Source organism: Rhinolophus ferrumequinum, chromosome 16 (genome assembly GCF_004115265.2).
Source record: "Rhinolophus ferrumequinum isolate MPI-CBG mRhiFer1 chromosome 16, mRhiFer1_v1.p, whole genome shotgun sequence".
Taxonomy (NCBI): Eukaryota; Metazoa; Chordata; class Mammalia; order Chiroptera; family Rhinolophidae; genus Rhinolophus; species Rhinolophus ferrumequinum.
Window position 1 is genome coordinate 2,021,641 of NC_046299.1, and position 23,562 is coordinate 2,045,202.

The 23,562-nt window shown below is 45.1% G+C and overlaps 1 protein-coding gene across 3 annotated transcripts in view; it reads left to right on the forward strand.

The window, feature by feature from the left end:
• The first annotated feature begins 2,601 nt into the window (after window positions 1-2,601).
• Window positions 2,602-23,562, forward strand: part of C16H10orf143 (chromosome 16 C10orf143 homolog) — a 50,153-nt gene continuing 29,192 nt past the window's right edge. The window contains exons 1-4 of one of the 3 annotated variants that reach the window (XM_033130518.1): window positions 2,602-2,814; window positions 17,356-17,520; window positions 17,629-17,691; window positions 22,391-22,490. In XM_033130518.1, coding sequence (XP_032986409.1) covers window positions 2,746-2,814; window positions 17,356-17,520; window positions 17,629-17,691; window positions 22,391-22,450 — 357 coding nt within the window. In that variant the 5' untranslated portion in view covers window positions 2,602-2,745 and the 3' untranslated portion in view covers window positions 22,451-22,490. Of the gene's footprint in view, window positions 2,815-17,355; window positions 17,521-17,628; window positions 17,692-22,390; window positions 22,491-23,562 lie in introns of those variants that run through there. The other 2 variants (XM_033130520.1, XM_033130519.1) reach the window with 2 other exon arrangements.

Genomic DNA, 23,562 nt, shown 5'->3' on the forward strand with positions numbered 1-23,562 from the left:
GGTGGGGGGTTCTAGCTAAGCTGACTTAGCAGGATTCTTGCTAAAACGGGCCAGTGCAGAGATGAACATGGAAACCCCGAGTCAGGGCCTACTTGAGAAGAGAATTCGGGGGAGCCTTTGTAGTTTATCGAGGAGAGCGTCTGTTACTAGGCCAGGGGCTAAGCTTCGCCCCCTCCAGCCCCATTACCCAGTGGTTACCTCCAGCAGAGGTAACAGTACAGTGCATAATAGTATCGTATTTTCAAGCCTGCAATACAAAAATTTTAAAACTTAGGTTATCCCTAAGTTTGGAGCAAACTCATTTGAACGAATATGAGCAGTTATAGCCTTTATATCTCACTTAGGGTGACTATTTGTGAACATTCACACATTTTTGCAGCAGAAATATGTTTGATTATAGGGTGTTTTTCCAGACCCTGCTGGACGTGTATCACAGTTATGTATACTACCCCCTCAGAGTTACATTTGTGTGCATGCACAGTGAGCACTTAAAAAATCTACTCTTAGCAGCTTTCATGCACACAACACAGTATTAACTATAATCACCATACTGTATGTTATGTGGACCCTGAGAAAGCTGATACCTACTAAGAAGGGCTCCTGGTGGCTAACTGGTTTCCAACTGAAAAGTAGGTCCTAGCAGCCTTTCTCAACAGGGCCCTCTCACTCAAATTGCACTTCGGGGAGGAGCCTGTACTAAGTCCCTGTATGAACTATGTTCCTGCCCTCTTGAGCCAGCCCTTATAAAGGAATTCCTGGAACTGGATCTCAACCAATAGGACTGAGATTCCCCCATCCAATCAGAGCTGAGCAGCTATAGCTCCATCATATTCACTAACCAATAAGAATAGTTTTCTGGACCAAATTGTGAGAAATTGGAGCCCTCATTTTCATAAGGACAGACCAATCGTGGACCAGTGGTGGGGACTTCTCTCTACATCAGCTCCCCTGTGGCTTGGGGAAAGCATTTCCCAACTTCTGGAGAGGTCTTTGAGCTGTTTGCACTGAATAATTTCCTTCTTCATAGCCCCCCAAATCAGGGATTCCTGTTGGCGTTGAATTGGCATCAATTTAGTATTGGTTGACAATTACACGCCCAGAACTTATTCATCTTGTAACTTGAAGACCCCCCAAGGGTTTTTGATACAGCAATGTGAACTAGTTGTGGGAGTATTAGTCCTAGGAGTACTACTAGTAGTAATAAACCACTTTTTGAATACTTAATTTGTGTCAGGCATTGTTCAAAGTATTTTATATGTAAACGCATCATTTAATCCTCATGATACCGAGTCATTAGCTTCTATAAATGAAAAAACTAAGGAAGATTAGCTACTTAATTTGCCGAACATCATGTAGCAAGTAGCCCAGGTGAGCGGGCTTCTTCACACATTTCACCAGGTTAAGAACCGGGCTTTGTAATAACGGAGCCTTCAACCGTGGCGCAACGGTAAACTCACAGCAGCTGGAGAGAGACATAAGGATTCTGGAGACGGGTAGGCAGCTGGCTGTTCGTTGGTTCAGAAGCTCCTGTTGTCTGGGTCTGGGTGCTTTCCTGTTTTCCACTAGATTTCCCACCAGCCACCCTCACAGTGACAGGAAGGCTGCAGCAGCTCCAGGAAGCTTACACTGGCAACAACCCCAGGGAGGAACGCAAGTGCCCACCCAAATAGTCCCTTTGTAAACAGGAAGGAAAATCTTCCCCAGAGTCCAGGCCTTAGCAGACCTCATTTATTTCCCACTGACCCAAACTAGGTCACCCGTCCCCCGCTAGCCAAAGCAAAGGAGGGGTTTAGACCAATTTTAAGTAATCAAAATGGGTCCCGGGGCTGGGCACTTTGCTGCGGGCGGAAGTTCGGCGGTGGGGAGTGTGACGGGGTGCAGGGGCCCGCAGGGCCTGAGCACCTTCCAGCCTGGTCTGGTGTGAATGAATACACTCCTGGCCCTGAGTAGCCGAACGCAGTGGAGTTGGGCCCGAGCCCGCGGTTTGCGGAGGACAGGGCGTAGAGCCCCTGCTCAGGAGACGCATAGATGGAACCCTGCCTCCGAGGGCGTGGGCGGCGAGGCCTAGGTTTCCTCTTCTGCACAGCCCGAGGACCCCGGCAGTTCAGCCTTCATTCAGTCTGCAGAGAAGTGGGGCGGCCCCAGGGCCTTCGGACCGGAAGCTATAGCGCAGAAGGCAAAGCCCGGGTTGAGATAACTGTGCCGCCGCGTAGCCGTCCCACGTTCCTCCCTCCCGGAAGTGAGGCCGCCTCCCTGGGACTACAATTCCCAGAGACCCTGCGGCTTCGCCCATACTGATTGGCTCTCTGTGCCATCTATTAGCCAACCAGTCACAGGAAGACGACAGCAGACGGGGCTCACTGACCAATCACAAGAGCGAGGAGGCGGGCGCTCGTCCAGCAGATCCAAGGTCTGTGGTCGAAGCATGGCGGGACCCTTAAAGAGTAGGTTCTTCGGTGCGTCTGGGCCAACTCAGTGATCGAAGAAATGACAGGCCGGCCCTCTTTGCGAAATAAAGACCTGGGGACAGACGCGTCATTATGTCCAGAGAACTCTGGTCTCCGCTACTCCTGCCTGCGGCACTCGCCGGATAAGACTCAAACGCGTTCTTGCGGCGCCCTGTCCCGGTCTCTCATTGGCTTCCCCGGGACACGTGAGGGAAGGGGGCGTGGACGCGGCGGCGTGGACGGGGCGGTCGGCCAAGGGTGTAGATGAGAAGTCCGCGGACTCTGGCCTGTGGGCCAAATGGACACTGTGGCGCTGGGCCGGTGGCGACGGCGGAAGCCGGAGGAGCTGCCGGTTCCCGGGGACGCGGTAAGTCCCCCGGGGTCTGGGCGTTAGCAGCGGGAAGGCGGTGTTCTTGGGCGGGCCCACAGTGGGCTTCGCGTCTCCCGGCGGCCCAGTCTAGGAGGAGGCCGGGCGGCAGCCGCCCCGGCTCACCTGTGGGGGCCCCGGGTGGGCGTGGCCTTTCCTCTGGTCGCGCCTGCGCAGAGGTGCGTGACCCGGGCGCCGCCAGACCCGCACCCTCCCGGGGATTGGACAGCGGGGTCCCTCAGAGGTGCGCGGGGCTCCCTGCGAGGCCTGTGACTCGGTGTCTAGTCCAAGTGGTGCCCCACTGTCTGCACGCTGTTCTTTCTGAGTCCCGTCAACACGTGCAGGCGCTGGGCTGGGGGTGGTAGGGGTACTAGTTACGCAGACGTCTGTCGGTCGGGCTTGGGTTGAGTGCTTTGACCGGAGTCAACAGGATAAGAGGTGATAGACAGGGCGGGTGGGTAATCAGGCCTGGGAGAGGCTGGAAGGGAAAACAGTGTAAGGAGGTAGGAAAGCGCTTCGCCCTTTAGGGAACCGTAAGACCAGGGGGGCTGGAGCGGGAAGGCAGAGCCTCTGGGCAGCTCCGCTGTCTTCCGCCTCTGTCTGCAAATTGCTGGTTCCTCCTCCACCTCGTTTATATCTTGGGTCCTCGCCAAGAGCAGCCAGCATTTCCAGCATCTGACTTTTCTGTTTGCTTCTTCCGTACCTACAGGCTGCATGAGCACAGGATCTGTCTGCGAGTTAATGCAGGCTACGTTGTTTTTACGTGTTTTGCACAGCACAGCGAGTGACTAGCATTCTCCCTGCACCATTGTTTCCTCGCCACCCACTGCCTGACCACGAAGCCACTGTCACAGCTGTACCCTACTCAGGGACCATGTTACTAGGTTTAGCTTCTGTAGCAGAGACACTTCAAACTACATTGGCTCAAACAAGGTGGAAGTTTGATTCTCTGCTACATAACAGTATGGAAGTGAGCGGTCTGGGGCGGTGGAGCATAGGGACCCTAATACAGGTCGAAGACATCCAGGGACCCAGTTCCTTCTGTCTCAGCCCTGCGACTACCCCTGAGTCTTGTCCTTTTCTGCGTGGTCAGTGCTGGCTCATCAGTACAGTGCTCACATTCCATACAGTGGGAAGGAAATAGTAAAGTGACAGGATCACACTGACATTTTAAGAGCAGCTCTGTGGAAATGAAAGGGATGGTGGTCAGAGTGAAGGCGGAGGTGGGGTGGGGTGGGGGGTGGGCAAGGAGTATATAGATCACAAGAGGTGACGGAAGCTTGGACAGAGGACAACGGTGAGATGGTAAAAGTAGACAGACTCAGTTCTCTAGTTTGGAGGAAGAACTAACACGTCTTGCTGATGGAGTGGATGTGGAAGGTGGTGTACGGGGAGCCACCCAGCATGACTCCCAGCCTTGAGACTTGAGCACCTGGGTGGATAGTGGTGCTTTTATTGAGAGAAGGTTGGTGTGGGGCTGTGGCGGGGAAAGCGAGGCATTGCAGTTAGGCCGTGCTGAGTGCCAGGCCTTTGAGAGGCTTAGCAGAGACGTGGTGCATCCTGCTTGTCGTTGAGCGGTTACCAGCTGGATGATCTGAATTTCATAGCAACCTGTTATTGTGAATGAGGAAACTGAGGCACAGAGAGGTTAATCAGCTGGCCTAAGGTTACCCAGCTAGTAAGTGGAGGAACTAGGTCTGAAGCCCTGCCATCTGCCTGCAGACCCTGGCCCCTTAACCACAGGGCCCTACAGCTTCCACTGTGAGGCTTGTGGAACTGAAACAGGAGGCTTTGCAATAAAGTCCTAAGTTGGCCATAAAATGATGGAAAGTGTGATGGCACAGGCTGTCACAGACGGGCAACCAGGGGTCATTATTGATCAGAAGGAACAGGAAAGACTTCTGGAAGAAACTTCGAATGATCTTTCAGGTTGAAATTGCTGAAATGAAGTGCCCGGCTTCAGGTTGCAATACTTTGAGCAGTGAAGAGTGAGTTGGGTGTCTTATTGCCATGGTGTGTGTGGCCTCCTAATTTGATAAAGTTCTTGTTTATATTGTATTGTGTCCTAGTCTTTGATCTAATAATCCAGATTGAGGTCAATAAAGTGTTCAAGTTCTTGTCCCAAGTTTTCCTCCCCTCTGCCCGCCCCACGCACACCCGTGGCTCTACACCTCGTGAGCTGTAACCACCAGTGGAGGTTTAGGAACTGCAGCAGCCGGGACCCATCTTTGCTAGCTTCGCAAGTGGGGCTCGTGCCGCGCCGGCATCTGGCACCTCTCTGTAACTCTGACTGTGGGAAGTTAGCTAATGTGGTAACCCGTGTAGCCGTTAGGTACCAGTGGTGTTTATTGTTTCCCTCGGGCAGATGTTTTTTGAACACCTGTTGTATACCAAGCAGCGTTCTGAGCTCTGGAAGAAGAAACGTGAAGTCCTCAGTCAGGTTGACCCTGTGACATGGGGCATCCCGTGCTGGCTCTTCCAGTCCCCCTGCCCACGCCGCTCACCACACCACATGTTTCAGAAAGAAACTGTCTTCCAGGAACACGTGCAAGTCTTGCCCACTCAGTCTTTCCTCTCCGCTAAGATTCTCCTGAAAGAGCACAGGCTCTGAGCACACCTGAGATGCCTGGGCTCACGGTCCACTCGGTACCGTTTGGGTTCCATCTGAGCTGATTGGGGATCCTTTTCCGAGCTTTTGATCCCGAGGCTAAGCAGCCATTTCCTCTGTTGTTATTACTTTCCATACTTAGTCAGTGACCTTTAAAAATAAAATAGAAGGATGCATTAATTCATTGGCTGTTATTAGGATTTTTTGCTTATTGTCTCTGTTTCTTTTTATTTATTTTTAATGCTATTGTTGGGGTATAACAAAGTACACTTGTTTACAACTTGACTTTTTGGCCCTTATAAATAATGCTTTTATGAACATTTATGTCCCAATTTTTGTATGGACATGTTTTTCTTTCTCTCGGGTATATACCAGTTGTAGAATTTCTGGGTCAGTGTGGTAACTGTAACTATCTTTAAACATGTCAGGAACTGCTAGATTGTTTTCCAAAGGGACGGCACCATTTCATATTCCCATCAGCAGTGTCTGAGGCTTCCGGTTTCTTTATATCCTCACCAAAACTTGTTATCTGTTTTTAAAGTTATAGACATCCTATGTGTTACCTCTTTGTGGTTTTGATTTGCATTTTCTTGATAACTTAAGACATTGAGGATCTTTTAATGTACTTCTTGGCCATTTGTGTATCTTTTTTGGAGAAATGTCCATCAGAGCCTTTGCCCATTTTTTAAATGGGGTTTTTGTCTTTTTATTGTTGAGTTATAATAATTTGTTATGTATTCTAAATATAAGTCCCTTATCAGATGTATGATTTGTGTATTTTTTTACCCATTCTGTACCCCTATTTCCTTCTAAAAGTCATCGTTTTAGCTCTTGCATTTAGATCTATGTTCCATTTCAAGTTAGTTTTTTGTATGGTGTCAGGTAAGGTTCCAATCTCATTATTTTGCATATAGTAGTAAATTGTTCAAAGCACTTTTTGTTGAAAAGGCTCTTCTTTTCGCCCCTTCTTACTTACCTTGGCCCCTTTGTTGAAAACGAATACACTGTAAATGTGAGGGTGTTTTTTCTGGATTCTCAATTCTATTCTGTTGATCTATACGTCTATATCCTTATGTCAGTACTGGTCTTGATTACTATAGTTTCTGGTAAGTTTTTAAACCTGGAAATGAGAGTCCTCCAATTTTGTTCTTTGTTGTTGTTGTTCTGGGCCCTTTAATTTCCATACGAATTTTAGGGTCCCTTGTCAATTTCTGCAAAGAAGGCAGCTGGAATTTTGGTAGGGATTGTATTGAATCTATAGATTGATTTGATTTCCATCTGAACAATATTAAGTCTTCTGTGAACATGGAATGTCTTTCTAAGTTTTGTTGATGTTTTTATATTGCTTTTCTACTTACTGTGTCATTAACTTTCACCCAGATCTTTATTATTTCTTTTCTTCTTACATTTGGTTCAGTTCTTTTATTTCTGGGTATTTAAGGTTGGAAGCTGAGTTCATTGGGTGGATACCTTTCCTGTTTTCTGTTGTCGGCATTCAGTGTATACATCTCCCCCTAAGTTTTTCTTTAGTGCAATTTTAGGTATGTTTTGTTTTCATTTTTTTCCAATTCAAAATGCTTTATAATTTTCCATTTGATCTCTTCTTTGATGCATTTCTCATTTACAAGTGTGTTACTTAGTTTCCAACTATTGGAGTTTTCTAGAGCTCTTTTATTGCTTCCTAATTTAATTCCACCATGGTCAGAGAACATACTTTGTATGACTTGAATCCTTTTAAGTTTACTGAGACTTTTTTTCTAAAGTTTATTTTATTTTATTATAAGTGAAATATTTTATTTCACTTGAAATCTATCCTCTTCACAAATGTCACATGTGCAGTACACTAATGTTGGCTGTAGGTACAATGTTAGACGGGGGGTTTCTAGAGCTTGTTTACCTTACTTACCTGAAACTTTATGCCTGTTGATTACTGACTCCATTCCCCTCCCATAGCGCCTGGTAACCAACCTTTGATTTTATGCGTTTAACTATTTTAGATACCTCCTGTAAGTGGGATCCTGCAGTATGTGTCTTTCTGTGTCTAGCTTATTTCTCTCAGCCTAATGTCCTCAAAGCCCATCCATGTTGTCACATACTGCAACATTTTCTTTCTTTTTTAAGGCATATTTTTCAGGTTCGTCCATGAAGAAGATCTGTCAGTAGCTTGTTCCTGTTAATTGCTAACTAATATTCTGGTCTATGAGTAGACCACATTCAGTTTACCCAGTCATCAGTTGATAAACATTAGGCCTTCTTTTCCTTTTTGGCTCTTATGAATAGTGCTGAAAATTAGGAAAATTTACATGTAGATCGTTGTGTGGACACGTTTTCATGTCTCTTAGGTAGACACCTAGGACTGGAATGGCTAGTCCCTCTGGTAGATTTATGTTTCACTTTCTAAGAAACTGCCCGACTGTTTTCCAGAGTGCACCCTGCCAGCTCCTTACGAGGGTTCCTGTGTGCCCACATCCACATCTGTCTGTGTTTGATTACAGCTATTCTAATAGATGTGAAGCTGGTGTCTCCTAATGACTCATGATTTAGAACATCTTTTCATGTGCTTATTCATCACTCATATCTTTTTTGGTGAACTGTTAAAAAAATCTTTCACCTGCTGTTAAAAGAAGCTTTGTGTATGGTTTACATAGCTTAAAGTTGACTCTTTTAGAGTGCACAGATCAGTCTTTTCAGTACATTCACAGTCGTGTAAAGACCACAATCTAATCTCAACATTTGCATCACCTCGGAAAGATCCTGGCACCCATTAGCGGTTACTCTGCTTTCTCTCCCGCCGTCCTGAGCAACTGTCAGTTGACTTTCTGTCTCTTTGAATTTGCCTGTTCTCCACACTTGGTATTGATGGAATCACAAAATAGTTCATATGTGGTCTCTTGTGACTGGTTTCTTTCACTTAGCATAATAAGGTTTTGAGGTACATCCATGTGGAAGATCGGTGCCTTATTCATTTTGCTAAACAGTATTCCATTGTCTGGACAGACCACATTGTCTTTACCTAATTATCAGCTGATGGGCATTTGGGTTGTTAGCACTTCTGGGCTTTATAAGTAATGCAGCCGAGAACATTCGCGTCCAAGTTTGCGTGGACAGATGTTTTCATTTCTCTGGGGTAGCTACCTAATTGTGGAATTGCTGGGCCGTAGGGTGACTGTGCTTGGCAGGTTGAGGAATCTCCGGACTGTTCCCACAGCAGCTGCACCCTTTACATTCCCACTGGCAATGAATGAGGGTTCCAGTTTCTCCACATCCTTCTCATCACTTGCTATTGTCTCTTTTTGGTTGTAACCGTTCTAGTGGGTGGGAAGTGGTATCCCATTGTGGGTTTTCTTTTGTTTTTGTTTTTTTTTTAGTTTTTTTCCCCATTGTGTTTTTGATTTGCATTTTTCTAAGGACTAATGATGTTGAATCTCTTTTCATGTGCTTATTGGCATTTTGTGCATCTTAGCTGGAAAAATTACTATTCAAATCCTTTGCCCATTTAAAAACTTACGTTATTTGTCTTGTTAAATTGAAAGGCTTCTTTATATATTCTGGGTACAAATCCTTTAACATATATGTGATGTGTATTTTCTCCAAGGATGTGGCTTGACTTTTTACTTTCTTAATGGTGTCTTTTGAAGTCCAAAAGTTAGATATGGATGAAGTCTAATTTATCAATTTGTTTCTTTCACAGATCATGCTTTTGGTGTCATATCTAAGAAATCTCTAACCCAAGATCACAGAAATTTTCTCCTGTGTTCTTTTCTAAAAATTTTATGCCTTTAGCTCTTGCGTTTAGATCTCTGATTCATTTTGAGTTAATTTTCATCTGTCATATGTGGTAGGGCCCTGAGTCCCTCCTTTTGCATGTGGATACTGAGTCGTGGCTGCACCATTTTTTTGTGAAGACCATTCTTTCTCGGTGGAATTGTCTTGGCACCTTTGACAAGTCAGTTAGCCATAAATAATGAGGATTTTCTTCTGATTCTCAGTTCTGTGCTGTTGATCTGTGTTTATTCCTGTACACACTACCTCAATTATTGTAGACTTATGTTAAGTTTAGAAATCTTTTTCCTACATGGTTTAATTTTTAGTGCTTCTTTAGTTGTATTTCTCAGTCTTGTCTGAGACTGAAAATACACTGAAGATCCAGGTCTTTCATTTCAAATCATCGGACGTCAGGCAAGTTAGCCTCGGTTTTTGGACTTCGATCTCCTCATCTATGAACTAGAAATAAAATTCCCTACTCTTCCCGTGTCACAGAATTATTGTGAGGATCAAATGACAGAAATGTGGAAACACTGTCAACTAGTTTTTGGGATGGGAAGGGATGCTCGTTAGGGTCCCCCTGTTGTAAGACAATGTGTACGCCTGCTTTGCTCAGCGTCCTTCATTTTAATCAGGAGCATGACTTAGGTTTATAGTGTTCTTGATAAATATTGCAAGCGTAAATTCAGTAAATTCAAAAAAAGTCAGTAAGACTAGTGTGTGCATTGATGTCTTTTTACGTGGATTAGAAGTGACTGGTTGTTCTTTGCTCTTCCCTGCTGTCTTCCTTCAGATAACCAGCTCGCATAGAGTTGAGTTGGCACTCTTACTTCTGACCAGGGGCTTTTGGTCGTCTCCTCAGAAATCGCCTTCTCTCTGCCAAGCTGGATTGGCACCGCAAGTTCCCATCCGTTTGGTTTGAGCCCCATTCGCCCTGGTGACATGGGAGTGGAGAGCAGGAATCCTCACTCTGTCCTCTCTAGTTGACACGGTGCCACATTTCACTGTTGTAGAGCGAACCTCTCAAGTGCAAGGTCATTTTCCAAATGAAAATGTCCTCGAGGAGGACTCTGCTTGATGGAAACCTGCTCTCTCCCTAACTGGCAGTCCGAAGGGCCTTATCAATCGAGCTCGTCAGCGGTAACGGTTCTGCGTCCAGGGCTGATGGACGTCCACGTCAGCTACTCCATTCACAGCAGCAAAAGTAAACTTTCTTTACTTCGGTGGAATGAAAACTAAACCAAACTAAACTGAAAAACCTCCCTGGGCAAACTGTTTCCGGCAACCAGCATGACACATTTATAATGCACATGATCTTTAGAATAAAGGCCATTAGTCAATAAAAATCCTCAAAATGAAGTGTGTGTGTGTGTGTGTGTGTGTGTGGACACCGTTGATTGCATTACTGCATTCTAATGATTTACACTGGTATTCCAACACATAGTGCATGTACCTAACTCACACATTAGCGTATATGTTAGATACTCGTGTGTTCAATTCAAGGTGTTTAATCTTTCAGAACGTGCCGTTTTCTGGCTGTGCTGACTGAAGAGAATGCAGTGCTTTTCTGTCGAAGTGTGCAAGGAAGTTGGTGTCTTTTTTTCTTTATTCTCCACATTCTTCCCTAGTGGAGTGGAGGGTGGGTTTCTGGAGGTGGCCACGTGTCCGAGTTCAGCCCCGCAGTGCTGGTACCTGACCTGTGTGTTCTCTGTGCCCCGTTCCCTGCTCTGTTCACGGGCTCACCAGTGTGTGCCCAGCTGTGTGGTGACAGCGTCCCCGTCTGGTTTCTGTCTTCCTCGTGGGCCTGGAATTTCATAGGTGCCCTGAAGCCTTTCGACCTGCCCCTCCCTCCCAGCCGCCCCGCCCCACTCCTCAAGCTCACTGGGGCCCCCTCACTTCCAATAGAGGAGAAGGGCCCGGGCAACAAAGGCGTGATCGGCGTCCGCACTGAGGGCAGCGTGTCTTTCCCAGACCTGCCACCTCCGTTCCACCACTGAGGAACATGAGACGTAGTTTGTATTTTAGTTTATGCATCTTATCAAGTGTCTTGGTCGTGTTGCTCGTGCAGTTGTTCTCCGGCGAGGTTGCTGTTGGACTGATCTTCAGTTACTGTGGAGAAATGGGGTCTTTGTGTCCATGCAGGGTTTTAATTTTGTTTTTACAGTGGGGGGGCTTTGTAGCCGGGTGGCAAATCTTCGTCTGCCTCTAGGAAGGCTGATACCCCCTCCAGAAGGCTGTAGAGTGACTCGTCATGCACGCACCCTGGAGTTAAGTGCCTCTGCAGCCTTCACTTGCTTGGGTCCCACTACCCCCGGCACTGGGCTGTTTGCCAAGTAAGTGTCCAGGTCAATATTGTGTACAGTCAGCTCTCCGTGTCCGCAGTAAATAGCAGGAACATGAATCATTCAGTCCACTCAGCTGGCCGAGGGCCACCAAGCCGGTAAGCACGTCCCTGGAGGAGCCCAGCCATCACCCAGCACCTTGGTCTCAGAATGGTCCCCCTTCGCCTGCCACACGGGGTGTGGGGGCCCGACCTGAGCCCCTTGAAGGATGCCGGCTGGACCATGGATGACCACAAATCTGCTGAGCTTCCTGTGCCACACGTTCGGTGAGCCCACAGAACTGGTTCAGAATGGAGCCCCAGAGGGTCCAGATTTCATCGTCAGTATAGGTCTGCCTCTCACTCGTCCGTCCATGCCCTGTGCTTTCCTTGTTGGCAGGTCTGACGTTATTCCAAAAGAACAAGGGAAAAGATGATTGCTTTTAGCCGACTGGTGTCACTGATGGGGAAATGGGAGACGTAGGTATAAAGTAGTATTTCTACCTTTTCCCTTTAGCGCAGATTATTGAAAGTTGAGAGTAAACCAGTTTTAACACATTACACCTGAGTTTTAAATTGAATGTATTGGGATACATTGGTTAATAGCATTATATAGATTGCAGGGGTACAACTTTATAATATGACACCTGTGTACGCTCTTATGTGCTCACCACCCAAAGTCTAGTCTCCTTCCGTCACCATGTGTCTGACCCCCTTTACCCTCTCCGTCCTTCCCCCTGCCCTTTGGTAACCACCATAGTGTGGTCTGTGTCTGTGAGTTTGGTTTCTGTTTTCTGTTTGTTGCTTTTTGTTTTATATCCCACATAGGAGTGAAACCATACGGTTCTTGTCCTTTTCCATCCATGTATTTCACTTAGCATCATAGTCTCAAGATCCATCTGTTTTGTTGCAATGGCAGCATTTCATTTTTTTCTGGCCGAGCCGTATTCCATTGTGTGTACGTACCACATCTTTGTCCAGCCATCCGTTGAAGGACACTGAGGTTGTCTCCATGTCTTTTCACCCTCTTTTTACAGTATAAAGATTGAGCAGACCCCGAATGACCAGAGCTCCAGGCCCTTGGTCTTTTCTTCTCCAGTACTGTCATCTGACGTAGGTGAAGATGCAGGAGGCTGCATTATTTGCAAGTCGTGAAGATGATTACTATGGTTACTGCAGCATTAGTGTGATTACTGCAGTATTGATGTGATTACTGCAGCATTGATATGGTTACTGCAGCATTGATATGGTTACTGCAGCATTAATATGGTTACTGCAGCATTAATATGGTTACTGCAGCATTAATGTGATTACTGCAGCATTGATATCATTACTGCAGCATTGATATGGTTACTGCAGCATTAGGCAGAATGATTGAGTATATTTTGATATGCTAGAATACAACATGGAAATCAAATTAAATTTAACGAGGGTCTGCAGGAGAGCATGCAGTTAAATTTAAAGAAGAGGGACACTCAGTAAGGGCCAGGAATGGGACAGTTGCTTCATGTGGAGAAGACACGAGGGTTGTGGAGGGTGCGAGTCTCTCTCAAACCCACATGTGATGTAGTTGCTGAGACCATTCAATTAGTGTATGTTTTCACTGGTTATTTCCTCTTCGTCATTTCTTATTTTCTACATTTGTGTTTTTACCTCTTTTTTCTTGATCAGCTTAGCTAGTGGATTGTCTATTTTGTTAATTCCTCCCACCACCCAAACACACCTGCAGTTTAGATTTATTAGATCTGTTTTACAATGGAAAAACCGCTACCTCATTAATCAGGTATTCCCTCAATTATTTCCTTCCTTGTGTTTTCTTTTGGGTTACTGTGTTGTTGTTTTTCTAGTTTTCATGAGCTGATGAGATTTGTTAATTTTATTTTTTCATTTTTATTGATAAAAATGTTAGTATAATGACTATTTCTCTGATTACTGCTTTAAATAAACGATTCCATAGATTCTGATATGTAGTGTTTTCTTGTAATTATTTGTTTTAGAGTCTGTATTTAGTTTGTATTTCTTCTTTCACCTAAGAGTCAGTGATGGGGGTTTTAAATACCCAGGTGCAAGCGCCTTTCTGTGTTTTGTTTTTGTTAGTAATGTATAGTTTTACTGCATTGTGATCAGAAGGTATTGTTTGCAGTATTTTTACCTTATGGAGGTAGTTTCTACCTTACGTTGGTGTTTACTTTGTGACCTAATGTATGATCAGTTGTTGTGACTGTGCCACAGGTTCTTGATAAGAATGTGTATTTGCTGTCATCAGGGTTTAGAGTTCAAGATACAGCCATAGGATCTACCTTGATTGATAGCATCTAGATTGTCTGTCTCCTTATTTTGTGTATACTTGCTCTGCCTTGTACTGAGAATAGTGTAGTAAATCTCCTAAGATTAGTGTGTTTCTAACTGGGTTTCCTTGGGTCCCCTGTCGTCTTTGCTTCATGAAGATCATGCTTGTGTTAGTTGGTGCGTACGTGTTCATGAGCATATCTCCATTGTGCACTGTGGCTTTTCGCATTAAATATGTCCTCAGTTGTGTTTAACACATTGGGGCTTGATTTCTGCTTGGTCTACTCCTGTTCTTTTTTTTTCATTTTCCAGGTGTACTTTTGTCCATCCTTTTTATGTTTAAAAATGACTTTTATGTTCAGAATGATTTCATTTTAGGTATGTCTCTTGTTTACAGTATATAGTTGGGTCTTGTTCTGTGAGCCAAATTAAAAATCGCTTTCTTTTAACAGATGACTTAAGCCCATTAATACTTATTGGCATGACTAATTTGTTTGCAACTCTTTATCGTAGTATTTTATAATTATGTATATTTTGTTGTATTTGCTATTTCTTTCTCTATGAAATCTGTCTTCTTTTCTCTTTTATTGAGATTTTTTAACTTTGGATTTACACAGATTTGTATGTTGTATTTAAACCTATTTTGATGTCCTTAGTAACCTGTTTTATTATTTTACTCTTCACTGTCTGATTTACCAGTTTTTTCCGGTATCCTTTAATACACACCTATACAATAATAGCCTAGATATTAATCAGACTTTTTCTACTTTCCCTCTCCCTTCATCTCCCATATTTTAGTTGAATTATTTCTGCTTTGTATATAATATTTGTACATTAGTCTGTCAGCCAAATCCCACCTTCGTTTTAGTCTTAGATATGCATCTAAATAACTATAAATGCTCATCAAAATCCTTTTGCTGGAATTTTCCCAGTCACCCCTTGGTTAGATAAAGCTCATCCTCACATAGAATGCGCAGGAAGGGCTGATGGGTGTAGGGGTGTCGTATTCTCTAAATTCATGTATGTTAAAAACTGGTTTTGATAGTCTTGATAACAAAGGCAGCTTGCTGGATTTAAAATTCTTGGTTCGTTCTTTCTTTCATTGAGTTGTTTAAAAGTGTTGCTCCATTGTTGTCTTACTTACATGTTGGTTTTGCAAAGTCTGATGCCAGTCTCATTGCTTGGCACATTCACTGATCTTTGTGCCCAGCCAGGGGCCTTGAGAATTTGATCTTTGCCTTTGAAATCTCATGGTTTTGTTAGGATACGTCTCAGCATTGATCATTCTGGGTTGATTTCCCAGGTACCCTGTGAACCTTTTCATTTTAAGATCCAGTCCTTTTTCTATTTCTGAAAAGTTTTCTTGGATTATAGTTTTAAATATTAGCTTTGCTCCTTTATTTTGTTTTCCTCTTTCAGGAACTCTGATTTATGAGCATTATTCCTCCTTTGTCTTCTACTCCCGCCGCTTTATTTCTTACTCTTTAATTCTTTTTTTAAATGTCATTTTCATTCTCTCCATTGTATTTCTATCTTTCCTCAATGCCCTTTATTAATTTTTATTTGAATTTATACTCCTTGGGCACTTTATAATTTTTTCTCTGTTTCTGAAATAATTTCGTTTTTTCCTTTCACTACTTCCCTGAGTTCATTCAACTTTTCCTTCCTTTCTCTGTTTTGGTCCCCTTCTACTTTTAATTTTACATTTCTAATTCAAGGTGATTTTTCATATCTTCATGTTTGTTTGAACGTATTTAATTATGTTTTTAGAGTACTGAACTACCATTTTCTTTAGATTCATGATTGTTTTCAGGAGGAAATTTTTATGGTATTTGTGTTTTTCAAAAGATCGCTAGAGTGATGGCACCTCTTTTGTTAGTCGGGCCAAGTCCCCGAGCTCAGGTTGCTGTTTGTGTGTGTGTTTAGGTGACTAATGGAGCGGCATGTGCAACCCTTCTGGTATTATGGTCCCTAAACTTTACCTCTTTTCCTCCTTTTTATCTTCACCAACCAATTCCCAAAGAGTGCTTCTCCCTTCCTCTATTGCCTTGTTCTTCCCCCAGAAGTCGTGAGTTTTGAAGCCTGCATCTTTAAATGGTAGCTGGTCCTTTAAATTGTGTGGACTTTGAAATCCCTTCCCTGAGTCCATGCTCTGGTCTGCGCAGGTCCTTTCATAGCTTTTTCATATTTGTCGTGGACTTTGCAGGGGGTAGGGCTTGAGGGTGGCGTGTAAATCGTTCTCACCCCCTGTGCTAGTGTCCCTCCTCCATCCATCACAGTTTTTCCTTCTGCCCTTACTCTCCACCGAGCCCGAGTCGGTGGGTGGGGGGGGGCACACTTGAATTTGGTGGCGTTTCTATTTTTATTAGCCTTATTTTCAGATTTCGGCAGTCTCTGTCTTTAAGTTTCACCCAAGGTGTGGTTAGGTGTAGAATTTCTGGTTTCCCTTTCTGTAATGTCGTGTCGTTTGGGAAGAACTGTAGAGAGGTGGGTGACAGCTGTGCCCTGTGCTTGTCCTTAGCTACCTGGGGGTCAAGCGCTTAGCCCAAGAAATTATTCTAGTGGCTTAAGGGGCTCAGAATTCAACATTTTTCATTTTAATCCTGAAGTGTTTTAAGGTACGTTAGAGAATAGTAAAACTAATGGTCTACACCGATGATATGTTTCTATATTGAATAAATCCATTAAATAAAAAGAAGTCAATTTAGAAAATATTAAATAAATAATAATACAGATAAACAAATGTGGCACAATCATAGCAATGGTTTGCAAGTGACCAGAGGAGTTGGAAGCCGCTGTGTTAACAGAAGTGTTTGCCGGCGGCAGGAGCTGTCCAGCAGCGGGGCCTGCGGGCTGGCTCAGGGACCCGGCCACCATTGGCACTGGCAAGGCCGACTCTGTGGCTGTTTGCAAAGGTCCTCTTGCCTCTGTCAGTGAAAGCAGAGTTACCTCTCAGAATACACAGAGTCCTGGAACTTTGAGAGTGAATAATGTTTTCTTTAGCATTAGAGGATTGTTTTGATAATTTATCTTCTTCAGTTCAGGGAAGCAAAAACCAAGTGGTAGCTTTCCCAAAGGTATCCAGTTGTGAACTGTGTTTGCAACTTTTGAAATAAAATTAATTTGCTCTAAAGTGTCAGTAAGAGAAAGAATTATTCACATGTGAATTATTCCTATTGCATTAAGAAAGTACGTAATGTAGCACTGGGCAAAATGTGTTGAAGCATATTGAACAAAATTTATAGGTTTCGTACATTTTCAATATCAATAAACCAATCACAATAGTTTATTACAAGAGTTTTGGCCAAACTTGTTAAAATGACTATTTTAAATCTATAAAGCTAAGTAAATATCAGACAATGCAGGAAATAATCAGGTTAAATGTAATTGATGGTGGTTATTGCTGAAGATAAAGTTTAAAGTCATCTCCTCAGATGTCCTATAAACTTTCCCCGTTCCACAGGGTCTGTATTTGCCACTAAAGTTTTCAGAAAGCAAATTTAATTAGAGTGTTGTGTGCTTTATGAGGCCATCTCATGTGAAATTTTGTTTGTTTCAGAAACGGGCATGCAAAAGCTTCGAAGCAGCTGTACAAGAGCGGGGCTGCCCCCCAGGCAAGGCCAGCGTCCTGGGGTCCTGGGTCTCTGAGAATCTGGCCTGGCCGCCTGGAGGCCACCTCCCTGCAACAAGGCCAGACATTGGCCAGGGGCCACCACGTGTGGGGGTAGGTTCCTGTTCCTGCCACACCAGCTGGGAACCCATTTAAATATTTTAATAAAAAGTGTAAATAACCATTGTTCTGATACATCTGCGTCTGTGATTTGTTAAATAGATTCCTCCAAACGGTGGAAGGAGCCTGGCCCAGCCGTGCCCGAGATGTATTGCAGGAGAATCTGTAAGTGCATTAACCTTCTTGCTGTGACATAAAAGATAGACTTGTTCTTAAATATTAGATCCATAAAACAAAGTTAATAAAAATGGCAATTACGTTTCTAAGGAATGAGGGATGTAAATAAAAAGGTGCAGATTGATTTAAGCTTTTCTTAGTATTCTACTGGGGTGCAAACTAATTTGTTTCCAGCTTCAAGTTGGAAATAGAAATGGAAAATACATTTAAAATTCTTTCTAAAAGCAGGACTCAGGGAAGGGAACAGGCCATGGAATAGTGTGATGCAGAGATCTTTTCAGGGCATCTGGGAGACAAGACCTGCCCTCATTTCGTCATCCAAATAGAATGCACGTTGTTTTTTCTGGTCTCTGTTTAAGTTTCTCTGTCATGTTTCCATAAACTTCCCATAAACCACACATTTCAGAAGGAGAGATGCAGCAGTCACACCACTAGTTCAAAGTAAAGGGAGGTCTGACTCTGCCAGTCGGTCTCAGGGTCCTGTATCCGGCAGAACGTCCTAGAGTGCACATTAGCATAATAATACCTTTGTTATTAATTTTGAGCTTATTTAAGAACAAGTTAATATATCTTTGATAAGCTCTGTAATTCTTGGGGTTTTTTAAATTTAAAATTTGGAATCTTAATACTGTAATAAAATAGAATTGTGTTTAATTTCCAAACACAGAAACCAGGAGTGTGTGTGTGTGTGCGCGCGCGCGTCTGTGTATTTCTGCTATTACCCCCTAAAGATTTTTAGAGAAATGTATTGCTGTGTTTTTGATGAGCAAAAGATTGAGTCCATAAATTAGAGAGCTCTTCAACGGACATGTTGCAAGCTACTGTGTTTCACAACGATAGGCAATGAGTGTGTTTTAAACCAAGACCTGAAACTGTGGCAGTTGTCACCCGTGTGAACCTCTGATTATCTGAAGTCATTAGACAAGTATAAACGGAGCCTTTGTGCCCGAGTCAGTCCCTGAAGGCCTGCGTCTCCACCTCCAGGAGCATTTCCGCTGGTTCTGTGTGGTCCCTGGCAGAGTCCTTCTTGCACAGCGGGAAATCAGGGCCCTGCAGTTTGAACTGCGGAGCTTAGGCTGACTCATGCAATGGCCAGACAGACCCTGCCAAGCAGAGATAAGTCACCTGGAGAAATAGAACCCCATTCTGGGCACCTGCGTTAATGCTGTACCATCCTCGTTCTCATCCCACGCCAGGGGAATGTGCCTTTCAAACCCCCATCTGTGCAGCAAACCCCGGGAGTGGAGCATGGATTCTCCGTGCCCTGGGAGCTTGTGTTCTGGCATGAATGGCGTAAAGGGAAAAAAAATTTCGCTCAAGCAACTGATTGGATCATTTTGGCTAATATTCTGTTTGAACAACAGCACCTATTTGATGAGGGTTTTCCTTCCTTTGTAATTCCCCAAGCTTGCCTCTGTTATGTTTCAGAGGAAATGAATCTATGAGCAGAAAACCTATATTGATATGTAAATATATCATTTTTTTGTTAATGCTTGATATTCTTTTTCATCTAAATTTCAGAAACCGACTTTAAAAAATCAGTTTCCCTTTATTTGTAGTTATTCTCAATAAAATTTCACCGAGGCTTGGGTGATTTAATATTTACACCCACTATTTCTAAGTCTTATGTAAATAAAGATTGAAATGTGAATTTGAAAAGTCACACCTCTTGATATTTGAACAGACTATAGCTGCATATATCTTCTTTTTCTAATAATATGGCTAGTTTCCCTCTAAGCTTTTAAAATAATAAGACACTATTTTTGTATTCTAGAGCATCGAAAGTTCAGTGTTAAATAAAAAGCAAATAGTATTTTTAGTGATGCAGGATCCCAGGGAGAAGTACTTAGCACAGATCACCGATGGGCCCCAGCCCCACGTTTCAGATGACTTCATCACACAAGCAGCTCCATGCGTGCACAAGTGTGCCCCCTTTGCACATGAGTGCCCCTCCCCCGCCCCACCATCTCCCGCCAGCTCCTGGAGCTGACCCAGGTGACAGGCCTTGGGTAGTTTGTGTGGAATTCCCAGCAGGAAACTTGTGTGTGATTCTCAGCTGCTTTGGTGCTTTTCCGCAGTTACTTACCCTTTCGCATCTTACTCCGAAATCATTTCTGACCTTGTATGTTTCTGATCCGGTGGCTATCGGCTCATCTGATCAGTTCTGCTCTAAATTCTCCACGTGGCTGTCTCAGCTCGGTGCCTGAGTTCCTGTTGTCCTTCTGTTCCTAAGCTTTTTCTTGTTTTTGTCACGAATCATTTCTCACGAATGCGAGGTCCTGACTTCTCACATATGCAGGCACTCTTCCCGTAGACCTTCTCACACTCACGTTCCACAGTGGCATTGAGACAGGTTAGTTAGTGTGACATCAGGCAGTTAGGAATTCCCTGGTAGACTGAGCAGAAACTGAACTGACCATATCTTCCAAGCCTGAAGATAACCTGCTCCTACAGGGCAAAAACCTTAATCATGCTCTGGAGCAACCGGAACATTTCAAAAGTCTCCCCTAGGCTGAAACGGCAGAGCGGATCTGGTAAACATCCTACTGGTGGGTCCCAGCATTCCTTATTCCCCTCCCGGGGAGAAATAGAAACATAAAAGCCAAAGCCTTTCGCCTTAGTCACTGGGCTTCCCAGTTCCGGGTACCCCCTCCCGCTCGGGAGCTGTAACCTTTCCTCCTGCTTTAATAAACTATCTTCCTTTACGGCTGCGTCTCCGTGGTCTGGGTGTCCATTCTTCTGCTTCACGAGACACGATCCCGGCCCACACCCAGAAATTGCTGGCAAATTCTACATCAGCACATCACTCTCTTCTCTGTTTGATTCATACCAGCTCATTGTACAGTGCTCAGTGTTTCGGTAGTTGCTGACTTAGTTTCTTATAGTAATCACTGTGAAGATTCAACTCACAGTACAAGTTATTCAGAAAAGCCTCTCTTCCTAGTCCTGAGTCACCCTGCTCGTGTTACTGACAGATGGGATGAAACTGTTCTCTACTCATGTGGCGGGACATGGTAGTGTCATTTGGGGCGTCCACCCCTTCCCCCAGGGCCAGGCTTCCCTCTGCTGGGTACCATCCGGTGCTCCAAGTCCAGGAGCAGCCCGTGGTCGCTGTCACCGGCAGGCCCCCTTTCCTTCCACCTGGGTTTCCAGAGCTGGACCGTGGCCTTGGAACAGGCCTCCTTCTTGGGCCAGCTCAGCCTGTGGGGTCCAAGTGTAACAACAAAATCGCGCCGTTCTTTGCAAATTCAAACCCATGAAGTGAAACCTCCAAAGATCTCCAGAATTAAAAAGACACATGAAAACGGGGTGGCGTTATAAGGCAGAAAACGATAGGAAGAGAGTTAGGATGTTGGTTGGGGGAGGTGCTGTCCCCTCCGCCCTGTGTTTTCCGAGTGGCGCCTACTCTCTGACACTGTAGCTCCCCAGTGCTGGAGTCCCTTGGGGGAAGGGGCTGCCCTCAGGTTTCAGGGGGTCAGCGTGAGGGTCAGGTGCCCGTTTTCCCTCAGCTCCATCCCCGGCTTTGTCTCCCCTGCTCTCTGTGGTGGAGACTGCATTTCTGCACTCCCGTGCCTCTGGTTTCTGACTCCAGACAGGAGTGTGGCGGGAGGCTGGGGAGGAAGCAGGGCCTTTCTCCCCCTCCCCCCTGCAACCCCCAAGGGCAGCCTCAGCGCCTCCCGCCTCCCTCCAGGGTCACGGTCCTGCAGGGGTGATCCTAGCTCTGACCAGTGGGTGCCTGGGCTCTGATCCTCCTCCTGTGTCCTCCCAGCCCGAGGGTGGGGCCTCCTGCTGTGGGTCGTGGGGTTGCCTCACCCCCTGTGTGGCTTCTCTTGTCTCTGTGAGGCTTCTCTTGTCTCACCATTTGTGCAGTTGAATCTCATGTTAAATTCCCCCTGTTGGAAATACTTAGATTGGTTTCTGTTCTCTGACTGGACCCTGCCTGGGCTAATCAGCTAATGAGTGGACAAATTCCTTTGGGGGGTGGGGAGGAGGGAAAAAAGCTGAGCTTGCTGTTTTGAACACAGCACTTGGGGTCTTTGCTGCCCACCGCAGGCTTAGCTTCTGAGTCCAGAGCCCAGAATTTGGGGCGCTGACAGAGCCAGTCGGTCTGTAAGTCAGACGGAGCGTGTGACATGGAAAACTCCAGTTGGGCCTTTTAATATTGCCCGTCACTGGTGTTACTTTGCTTTCTTTTATCTGGTGTTACTGGGTTTTACCCAAACTGGTAGTGAGTTGCCGCCTGAAAGCCAACATGGAAACATGATTTTGTTGGTGGTGTAGACCAGCCCCACCCCCACCCCCCAACACATTGACTTCGGCTACTGGCATGTTCCTTCGTCGTGTGGAGGGCAGATACTGAGGGAGTAGTTTTAGTAAGCCTCTGTCTCACTCACTGTTTGACCTTGAATCCGCTGCCTGACCGTGGGGGTGGGGTCGGGAAGAGTGGCAGGCCCTGTAGGGGTAGAAACAAGGCCGGGAAAGGGTCTGTAGTCTGAGCCTGTCGTTGGGTTCATTTTTCCTCGCAAGGGGCAGCGGGAGCCCAAGTACAATTATTACCGGATTCTAAGTGGGTGAATGTTTTTCTTTGTACTTCTTTTATCTCCAAACGGATGACCTTTAAAATACTAATTTTATTTGCTGTGTCACTGGCGATTGTATCTATAAACACTGCACTGGACCGGCGCAGACCCAGGACCCAGTGGAAACGAGGTTTCTGCCTTTCTCCTGCCTGTGCTTGGTATGGTAGGCCAGCTGCCAAGCCGGCCACAAAGGCCGAGGCTGAAAAGGTAGGAAAGCGATGTGCAGGGCTTTGCTCTTTGTGTCCTATTTCAGCAGCAGCTCGCTCTTGTCAGTCCTTTATTCTGACGTCCTGAGCTCATGGAAGGCTCAATGGGAGTTTCATTGATCGTTCTGTAAAAATCAAGTCGTGCTTCGTGCATTTTTCCTTTCGGTTTGTCAGGGATCCGAGAGTTCACCGGTCTAACCCTGTCAATTTACAGATAAGGAAAATGAGGTCTGTAGGGGTTCAGTGATTGGCCTGCCATGTGCCGGGCTCGATGGGGAGGCTGGGGCTCCAGCTTTCACTGCAGCCCTCTCCTCCTGCTCCGGGCTGGTGTGTGTGTCCAGCCAGCGTGCCAGCAGCAGCCCCGCACACTGGGTACAGCGGCCGCTAACCCCCTGCGAAGTGCAGCAGTGACATTGTGGGTCTTCATGGACGTCGTCCCCACACACCGTGAGAGCCCCTGGCTAAGACACAGGGCTGAATTATTCTACCTGGGGAAGAAACAACTGGCAAGAGGAGCGTTGGGCTGTGTCAGTAGCCAAATGCAGATCCCCAAATAGATGAGTTTGAATTGACTCGCTGACAAAATTTTCAGATTGAGCTTCTGACAGTAAATGTTTTCTCTGGAATATGGATACCAGGAAAATAGTGTTATTTAACAATTTTAACTTACTTTGATCATTTCTAGGCTTTGAAGAAAGCCTTCAGATGATGGGAAGAGCAAAGCAAAAACCTCTTTCTCTAGGAATAAATATCTTAAACTATGAGGAGATGGTGAAAAGGAATAAAAAAAGTGAGCACTTTAAGAAAAGTGCATTGTTGACTTCTTACAAGCATGCTGGATTAAGCTAATGCAGTGTGTCCCCTTCCTGCTACAGATGAAAACATGGAGTACATAGTTAATCATACAAGTGAAGAGAGAAGTGGAAGCAGAGCAGTAGATACCAAACACATCCCTGTGGCTGCCCTTTGGTCTTGGCCTCTGTTGGGTTTGGACCTCGACTGGGCCCAGGGACGGGGGGGCTAGAATTCTAATATCCAGAGATGGATGTGACTTTGGCCAGTGGAGGTGTGGC